The sequence below is a fragment of the Salmo salar genome, chromosome ssa02 (genome assembly GCF_905237065.1).
Source record: "Salmo salar chromosome ssa02, Ssal_v3.1, whole genome shotgun sequence".
Taxonomy (NCBI): Eukaryota; Metazoa; Chordata; class Actinopteri; order Salmoniformes; family Salmonidae; genus Salmo; species Salmo salar.
Genome location: NC_059443.1, coordinates 55,768,309 through 55,778,526, shown reverse-complemented (window position 1 = coordinate 55,778,526; position 10,218 = coordinate 55,768,309). Strand labels below are relative to the sequence as shown.

The following is a 10,218-nucleotide window of genomic DNA, read 5'->3' as shown; positions in this document are numbered from 1 at the left end:
TTTCTTAAGAGCAGGGTAAGTTACTTTCTAAATGTAATCTGTTATGTTACGAGTTACCTGTCCAAAATTGTAAAAAGCAACTTAACTTTTGGACTACTCTAACTCAGTAATGTAATCTGATTACATTGGATTCATTTCCCCTTAAGAGGCATTAGAAGACAAAAAGGATACATCAAACGCATTTGGTGTCATCATAGTGGTCTCTGACTTGTAGTCAGACTCAAACTCTTTTCAATGCTGACTTGAATGTCAGTGAGAAAACAGAAAGGTGTCCATGTATTTATTCGCTCAAGAACCAGCAACCTCTTTATACCCCCTTAAGCAGGGTTGGGGACTAACTGATTACATGTAATCACTTACATTTAATCTGATTACAAAACAAACTAACCTGTTACACCACCAGCAAAAATATTGTAATCAGATTACAGATACTTTTGAAAAACTAGATTTCTTCTTGGATTACTTTTAAATTCACTTAATTTTTTTTGCCTGAGATCCAATTGCACAAGACAGTGAGAGACTGGACTTATCTTAACTGGAGCCAGGGTAGGAGCTAAGGCACACTTATCTGTGCTTCCAGACGAGTAGGATTCTATTCCATGTCTAAACTCCGATAAGGGACTGGACTGCTAGTTGGCAAGTATCATTGGTTGTTATCAATGAAACGGTCTATCTTTATACTGAGGCTTTCTTGACCTTTAGCCATAGACAAACCAATGTCACGGCAAACAGAGAAACAGTTAACAAAGTTAAGACCTCTATTCAATCTGTCTCGCTGAAGTGTTACAGATTGCACAATAGAAATGTAAAAGGTAATTTCCCATTGAGCCGAGATATGCAGCATTTATGGTGAACGCAGTGTCCGCTAAAGTAGAAACACTGCCATATAATTTCAATCACACTGTAACGCTGAACTTCCGCGATTCGGATTGAATACAGCCCTGGATCTGATTTTATCCAGAATATTCATGAAATACAAGGATTCAAAGAAAAAAATACAAGGTTTCAGAATGAAAACCTAAAACAAAATGTAGCAAGCAGCACCTTAAATCCCAGGCTTAATTAAGTCAATGAAAAAGCTTTGAATCATCTCTTTGCAATGAAATTGATATCAGGACTGATTTTCACATCACACAGACACTCCTCAGGGGATGTTTTTGAAGCGGTCTGGTAAGAAGGATAATATGCCTGATAAAGTGTTATATTTATTTAAATGAAGCATTCCAGATCAACCGATATGGTAATGACGACATGAATATTGTGACGCAATAGCAGACACATTTGTTTTACACAATACATGTAGAACTTCACAATGAGAGCATGAACACAAACATGACAACACAAACCAGAAAATAAATAAAAAAATCACCAGGAAAACAAGTGTTGTTGTGTATTTGGTTTATTTTACTGACTTCATCTCCTGTCTTATAAACCAGTCAGCAAAGCAGTCTACCGTCATAGAGAAACACCTGATTGCTTTCATTTCTCCTTCTACATCTTCAAAGTTTATTTTGTTTCCATATCTAAAATGTTAAAACTCAAAGCAGGATAACTAGAGATGTGATTCTGAGCATGGCTGACAGACAGCGTGGTGGGGTTTTGCTGTAGGTGTCAGTGATAGCAGTGAAGGCTGCAGTACCTCCTCCGTACCCTAGAGGGGGAGCTACTGAGCAAAGTGGGGCTTAGTTATGACAGTGAGTGCAGCTGCTTATACTGAATGCATGGCATGTGTTACCGGTTACCGTGACCGGTTCAGTCCACAGGCAAAGCATTATTGTCCATTCCTTTCTAGAGTGATAGCCAAGCTGAGGACTTTAGAGGCAAAAAGGTGAGGGTAGCGTCCATGGGGGAGTACTGTATGAGGAGAGACACCGTGTGGGCAAGAGTGTCTGTGAAAGGGGGAGAAACAGTCCTCTCCCATCTCTCCATCCCACTGAGGTCCAAGGCAAACAAACACCAGCAAATTAAAAAATATAAAATTACAAAAGTGGGCAAAAAGAAATTATTTTTCAAAGAAAAACAGGAAGGTAATACAGAGCAAACCAAAAAAGTGACCCCTAATAGAGGCACATTAATGGCGATACCGCACTTGGAGCGAGTGTTGACCAGAGGGGTAACCCTTGTTAAAAAAAAGGCACCTCAGGACTCACTGAACTGATTTTGACCATCTTAGTTCGTCACATCAAGAGTAACACCAGACCTTGTGGCAGTCAGACCTCTGTGAGTCTGCCATGCAGAGACGTCGTGGTATTATGTGGTATATCGTGGCTCATGAGGTACCTGAGCTAGCGTTGGAGGTTGACAGGAGAGCTGTGGCTTTTGACAACAAGGACACTGAACTGAAGAAGTGCTATGGAGCATTACTGTGTATTTACCAGTGCACTGTATTACACAAAGTAAGTTCTGAAGTCACTCCTGTTTTTCGAACACAACTTTTCTATCCCAATATTCTTGAAACTCCCTTTCTGCTAAAGAAACCAAACACGGCTAGCAAATAAAATCAAGATTATATAAACAAAATAAAAAAAACAAAGATAGAAAAAAATTGCCAGACTTTTCTCTAAAAAGTGTTAGCGGATAGCAGGGTGGAGGTTGGTAGTTGGCACACAGGGGAAAGGGCTGCCTAGGGCTGGTGTGTGTGATTCTGGGGACAGTCCATACACAGTTCATACAGTCCTCATAAGCCTGTGTGCGAGGATGCAGAAAAGTAGCAGCAGAACCCCACCCCCGGGGATGCAGTGGGCACTGTGTTTCTTCTTGTCCAGCCTCAGAGTGCTTCTGGCTGGGGTCTGTAGGAAAGACTGGGGATGGGCATGGGCCAAGCGGGCCTCAGCCAGAACTCTGGAACTGATACTTTAGGACCCCAGCAAACTGCTCCATGTCTCCCAGTGCTGGGGCTCCTCAGGCAGGTATGGTTCAGCTGATGAGTGTGTGTGTGGGGGGGGGGGCTGGAGCAGCAGAAGCTTGGAGGCTGTAGAGAGCTCCAAGCTAATTCATTATTGCTTTGCAGGTAGGGAAGACAGGTAGCATCAGTCTTGGGATTAGAGCTGAGCAGTAGTCACCCATTGCATTAAGGACATGGGGTAAGCCTGTGGGCATAGGACAACGGAGATGAATGGCAAAGGTTGGTGAGTTTAGCACAATTGGGTGAGGGCGCATGGATGCAAGGAGGTCTGGTTAGCCCTACAGTATAGCATGGTAGTGGACATCTGTATGGGTATCGGTTAGAGTCCAAGGCTGTGGGCCAAGTTTGGCCTCATCTGTGCTCTGTTTTACATTTCACTTTCTCACACACCAGATGCGCCCCGTAGTCCACCATCTTGTGAGCGAACAGTGAGAGCAAGTCTACTAGCTACAGCAGGGGGGAAGGGCATGGTGTTTGGGGCTTCAATAAGGGTCGTGCGGGTGTCCGTGAGCCATGCCTTCAGGTCCAGAGTCGTGTGTGAGAGAGGGAATTGTCCATCTCTCGATAACCTCTTGACCCCAATGCATAGAGGTCATAGAAAGGTAAATGTAGAGGTCATTCCGAGTTCATTCAGGTAGCGACACCGCCCGTCTCCCCCAGCCAAGGCTGGAACCTTTAAAATAGACCTATTATTCATCTCTGTATACACGCAATTAAATATACACGCTCCTCAGCACTGCCAAGTCTACAATCAACAGTTTCATAATAAAGAATTTGAATAAAACGATCAAGAATAATAATATAAGTCAACATCATAACACGAGTTTGTCAGCAGCCATCACTATAGGACATTCAGGGGTGGTAACAATTGCATATGTACATTAGAAGTCATTTACATCCTGGCTCAGAGGGGAGAGAGGTCAGGGGTCAAAGGTAAAGTTCGAGGGGGGGGGGGGGGGTTATCTGAGCCTCTTCTCCGCTGAGTAGATGGACATGTAGTAGTCGTTGCTGCCCACCGCAAGGTGGGGCTGTTGGGAGATAAAGAGAAAGAATATAACAGACTCATAAAGACAGGTGTAAAAACATTCATTTCCAAATCATTTTGTGTAATTAGGTGTGATGAAACGACATGTACAGTTTAGTAGGTTTTGCAGAGTATATTTTAAGAGACATAGGGATAACTCCTTGAACCCACGCAATTCCAACTTATTCACTTTAATGTATTATTCACCCAAATCGTAGTTCCCATGTTACGTTATCTAGTTGGGATTCAGACTATGAATGAAGAGAGTAAGAATGCCATAGTACCCAGTAGGGATGGAAGGCCAAACAGCTGATAGCCCCGATCCTTTGGCCCATGAAACCGTCATAATACTTGATGTTGCTGATCACGTCACCGTTGGAGTTGTACACTGCTATGAACTGGTTCATCGATCCACTGGGAGAGGATGGAGAGAACGAGAGAATGAAGGGAAGAAATTAGTTTCATAGCTGCTATACCAAATGTAGAAAACGTTGAAATCCTCAGACCGTCCCCCACCTTTCACCCGTTGATATAGTATTGACCACATTTAATTCCTCAAAGTGAGTTTAGACCAAAGAGTTTGATAGAGGGCTAAAACGGGTTACATCCACCTACAGTCCTCTATCGAACTCTATGGTTTAGACCAATTATAAAGGCCCTTCCTGCAGCGTGCCGTAAACCTGTGAACTCACCAGGCGAACAGGTTGGCCTGCGGATGGATGTCCAGCGCCGTTAACCCCTTCACCGTCTGCAGCACGTTCACAGAGTCCGGCGACCGCAGCTCGAAGAACCGCACGTCTCCATCGACACTGGGGAGGAGGATGAAGGAGTCCAAACAGAACATGAAATGTCATCACATCCATTTAGATCTACAGGAAGTAGGCCGCTGGTCTTGGACCGGGCCACAGACGGCGAGAGAACTAGAGCGCGTGAGAGAGTCAAGAATAGTAGTACCACCATATCTGGACACCTGACCGTCACAGAAATAATCCAATCAATCAATCAACCGTTCAAATCACTCATCAACAAGCACTACCTGACACTAATGATTTTGCCGTCCGTCTGCTTCTGCAGGTGGGCCTTGACCACCCAGGACGAGTGTTCCCGGTACGTCATCACACGACTGCGGGGAGACAGAGAGGAAAAGCTTCATCAACTTTAGTCCACCTACAACCATGTTGCTGTTCACGGGAGAGACAGAGGGAGATGTGAAAAGTATGCAGCGTGGGTGGATGGACTCCCACGCAGTTATCAACATGCAAGACGCCACACAGTGTAAAAGTAACCGGTGTTTGAGAATTTAAAGCAGTGTCGTGATGTTGAACGGAGTCTATGTTATCAATCAATCAAATATATTTATGAAGCCCTTTTTACATCAGATGTCACAAAGTACTATACAGAAACCCAGCCTAAGACCCCAAACAGTAAGCAAGGCTGTAGTGTGTGTATATGGCCATTGGGTGTCGCCCTAAGTACATGGGTATAAGCACTATTGGACAGTCCATCTCCATGGTAACAGTATCCTTGAGTGACTGAGGCACTGTGATTGAAGATTGAGGAGGAAAGTTGCCCCTAAGCACAGATCTATGCTCTAGATGACCTAACCCCAAATCCTAGCTTTGAGAAGTAGAAAACAAAATCTGACCCTGGGCCAGCAGTAAGAAGCAAACAGAACTCCAAAGTGAGGACCAAAGCCTATCCCTGTTCCCTTGGCGAAAATAGTAACAAACTCTGTGTAAGAGTGTGCATGATTGTGTGTGTGTGCCTGAATGTGTATGCAATGCGCGTGTTTGCTTAGCCCCCTACTGGTTTTAAAGGACAGCACATAGGGAACAGGTGCTACAGTCTCAGTGCCTGAGGGGAAGCACTTAAATTAACATTAGTTCAAGATTTATGGGACACTATGGCTTAATTGCCCTGTTTTCTTTTTTGGGGGGGGAACTAAAATAATGTTTGGCTGTGGGGGGATGTGGCAGGAGAGCTGGGAGCCCCACAGGTGAGAATACAGCAAAACTCACTTTATGAACAACTCATCAATGAAATGATGTACAGTGATATGAGTCATAAAATAAACAGCCAGTTTATTAGGTACACCACCCCGTTCACGAAAATGGATCGCTCCTACAGACAGTCAGTCACGTGGCCTTGGCTTGCTATATAAAGCAGGCAGACATCGAGACATTCAGTTACTGTTCGGTTGAAAGTTCGAATGGGCAAAACGAGTGACCTAAGCAACTTTGAGCGTGGTATGATCATGGTGCCAGGCGCGCCGGATTCAGTATCTCAGAACGGCCACCCTCCGGGGTTTTGCACACACGACAGTGTCTAGGGTTTATCGACAATGGTGCGACAAACAAAAAACATCCAATCCGCTGCTGTCCTGTGGGCGAAAACAGCTCGTTGATGAGAAGGGTCGAAGGAGAATGACAAGCTAACAGGCGGACCGCAAAGACAAATAACGCCGCAGTACAGCAGTGACGTGCAGAACGACATCTCGGAATGCACAACTCAATCTGCGTGTGGAGCGTTTCCGACACCTTGGAGAATGCCCCGAAGAATTTAGGTTATTTTGGAGGCAAAGTGGAGTCCGACACGGTACTATATCGATGTACCTAAAATTGTCCAGTAAGTGTATATGAGATGACTAAGAAAAAAATTAACAACTTTACCTATTTTGCTTTGCTCATACGATTTTAGTGTGTCTGATAACTAAGGGAATTAAAAAAAGCACTCCTGCATAAAATATATCCGATGCTAATGAGCGCTTCATAAAACATTAAGACACACAGCTTCTCTTTGTGCTACTGGGAATAAGCAACCCTATGATTAGTAATGAATTAGGAAGATTAGAAGCCCATTCACGTTTACCTCCAGTCACATTTTAGACAGAATAATGTGATGAGGAACATGTGCGTGCAGGGATGATTCTCATTGTTGAAGCCTTATGAAGGTCAAGGTGTGGAGGAAGCATTAAAAGTTTGTGTCTGTGTTAGTGTGAGCGCACAAGCGTGTGTGTGTGTGTGCGCGCGCGACCACTCACCACTCGTTGGCGCCCATCCTCCTGTCATAGAGGCGGACCGAGCCGTCGCCCAGCCCCGCTGCGATGAGGGACCGCTGTGAGTCACATGATAGACTAGTCACACAGCTGTCTGCCCCCGTTGGGATGTCCTGGTAGAGACACACACACACACACACACACACACACACACACACACACACACACACACACACACACACACACACACACACACACACACACACACACACACAATTAGTTCAAGCAATGTTAAAAAAAAAATATTTAAAAAAAATTATAATAATAATAATTACATAGTCGTTGCCGTGACATAACAAACGTTGTGGTTGTCACGGCGCTCATTAAACTTTGAGTAACCGGCTAACAACTCGATCAATCACGTCTACAGCTGACTGATGGAGAATGTCGTCTGGGTTCTGCCGTCAATACGGCCAGAGACAGGGTAGGGCTCGCATACTTCCCATACTACTGTCTGTCAAATAAAGGGTTAACAGGTTGAATGGAAATACAACCGATAATGTTGAGCCAGGTGCTGAATACCAGGATGCATACAGTGCCTTCAGAAAGTATTCATACCCCTGGAATTATATCACATTTTGTTATGTTACAGCCTGAATTCAAAATGGATTAAATTGATTTTTTTCCTCACCCATTATTCTGTACAGGCTTCCTTCTTTCCACTCTGTCACTTAGGTTAGTATTGTGGAGGAACTACAGTGTTGTAGATCCATCCTCAGTTTTCTCCTGTCACAGCCATTAAACTCTAACTGTTTTAAAGTCCCCATTGACCTCATGGTGAAATCCCTGAGCGGTTTCCTTCCTCTCCAGCAACTGCGTTAGGAAGAAAGGCTGTATCTTTGTAATGACTGGGTGTATTGATACACCATCCAAACTGTAATAAATCATTTCACCATACTCAAATGGATATTCAAGGTTGGCTTCGTTTTTTTTTTTACCCATCTACCAATAGGTGCCCTTCTTTGCGAGGCATTGGAAAACTTCCCTGGTCGTTGTGGATGAATCTGTGTTTGAAATTCACTGCTAGACTGATAATTATATTTGTGGGGTACAGAGATAAGGTAGTCATTCAAAAATCATGTAAAACACTATCATTGCGCACAGAGTCCATGCAACTTATTATGTGATTTGTTAAGCACATTTTTCCTCCTGAGCGGATTTAGGCTTGCCATAACAACGGGGTTAAATAATTACTCAAGACATTTCAACTTTTCATTATTTATACATATGTAAAACATTCTAAAAACATAATTCCACTTTGTGAAATCACTCACAGGCCAGTGACACAAAATCTAAATGTAATCCATTTTAAATTCAGGCTGTAACACAACAAAATGTGGAAAGATTCTAAGGGTGTGAATACTTTCCGAAGCCACTGTAAACCGAAATGTAAGAAAGCAGGGGGAAGTATCCACAGTTCCAGATTGTCATAACGCTCCCAATGGACCTATTGGATTTGAGATTCGTCACCTGAGAAATCATGGATGTGCAATAGGCAACTGTGACATTTCAAAACATTGTCATTGATAAACAGGTTAGTTATGATCCCTGTGTTTCTCTTTACCTGGACCTTCATCTCCCTCTCCGTGTCCCAGATCCTGATGACCCTCACGTCTCCAGACGTCATCAGCAGCCCCGTCTCCTGCTCCCAGTCCACCACCATGCCTGCACCTAAGAGAGGACGCTGGTTAGTAACACACACAGACAGAAAGATACAAGGGAGCACACAAAGGCGGAAACCAATGACAACGACCCAGCTGTCAATGCCTGGGAGTTTGACGCATGATCTACCAGCTGAGCACGGGTTCTGATGGCATCTGCCAAGAGTTCTCAGACACACTCAGACTGGCGGATGTAAACAGGAAACTTTACTTGGCTCATCGCACTCTGTCTCTTTGTGGCGGGCCGGGCGCCTGCAGGCTGACCTCGGTCATCAGGTGAACGGTGTTTCCTCCGACACACTGGTGCGGCTGGCTTTCGGGTCAAGCAGGCGGGTGTTAAGAAGTGCGGTTTGGTGGGTCAGGTTTCGGAGGATACGTGACTCCACCTTCGCCTCCCGAGCCCGTTGGGGAGTTGCAGTGATGAGACGAGATGGAAATTGGGTAGGGGGAAATAAAGGGGGTCAAAAAAAATCTAATAAGTAAAGACCAACTCCTCCACCAGATGTTACTACTGGCAGGCAGCAGTGACAGGTTCTCACACCCAGAGAGAGAGAGAGGAGAACGAGAGGAGCCCTCAGCACCTCCATATGCTGCTACTGAGTGTGTGACACCCGGCAGAGGGCCGGGGGCGTAGCCTAACCTTGACAAACAGGCAAAGACTGGCAGAGCGAGACCTGTGCTGTGTGATAGACAGGTGTGGAGAGGAACAGGGGATAACTCAAAGCGGCTATGGGCTTTGCAACACACTGTAAACACACACACTTTCTCTAAGTGAATCGCACACAGCTTCTCTTCCTACTTTTCCTCCTCCTACATATCATGATCTCCTTCCTCTTCCCCATCATCAACAATACCAACCCTGTTCTATCAGTCTGTTTCAAAGCCCCGGTGTGGCTAGCTCTGGCGTCACAGCTACGCGGGCTGTTAGCTAGCTCAGGCTCACATGCAGACGCGTGGGGGAACACTTCACAGAGTGTACTCAGCCACCCACAGAGCTGGGACCCTCACACACACAAACTTCTGTGATTCCCCCGTTAAACACACGTGTGCGCGCACACACACACACAAGAACACCACACACGTGCACACACAAGCACACACACAGAAAGACTGGCCCCATTCAGAGACTGAGGGAAAAGAGGAGGCATTCCTTTGAAGTCCGGAGCTCTGTGTTAGTGAGAAATTCCCATCTCTGGTTGATGAGGAGAGAGGGAGAGAGTACAGCAGAGAAACCCTAACCTTGCTTATTCTTCCTATTCCAGGCAGATAGTACTAAAGTCAATGAATACAAGCAAGGGTTGGAAACCCCAAACATTTCCAATAATCTTGTTCTGAACAGAAGCACAATCTTTTTTTTAGCTCCATTCCAATGTTCTGACCAGCATAATAAAGTTCTGAACCGGTTCGAACCAGAAGTACCAGTTTATATATACACTGAATAAAAATATAAACTCAACATGTAGTGTTGGTCCCATGTTTCATGAGCTGAAATAAACGATCCCATTCATTTTCCATATGCACAAAAAGCTTATTTCTCTCAAATTTTGTGCACAAATTGATTTACCTCCCTGTT

The 10,218-nt window shown here is 44.6% G+C and overlaps 1 protein-coding gene across 7 annotated transcripts in view; it reads right to left on the bottom strand.

Moving 5' to 3' along the window:
- Nucleotides 1-1,383: 1,383 nt before the first annotated feature.
- Nucleotides 1,384-10,218, bottom strand: part of LOC106588110 (regulatory-associated protein of mTOR) — a 218,903-nt gene continuing 210,068 nt past the window's right edge. For all 7 annotated transcript variants that reach the window (XM_014176787.2, XM_014176794.2, XM_014176814.2 and 4 more), the window contains 6 exons: nt 8,549-8,655; nt 6,970-7,097; nt 4,966-5,052; nt 4,622-4,738; nt 4,214-4,343; nt 1,384-3,933 (listed from right to left, as the gene is read on the bottom strand). In XM_014176787.2, the coding sequence (XP_014032262.1) occupies nt 3,865-3,933; nt 4,214-4,343; nt 4,622-4,738; nt 4,966-5,052; nt 6,970-7,097; nt 8,549-8,655 (638 nt within the window). In that variant the 3' untranslated portion in view covers nt 1,384-3,864. The remainder of the gene's footprint in view (nt 3,934-4,213; nt 4,344-4,621; nt 4,739-4,965; nt 5,053-6,969; nt 7,098-8,548; nt 8,656-10,218) is intronic.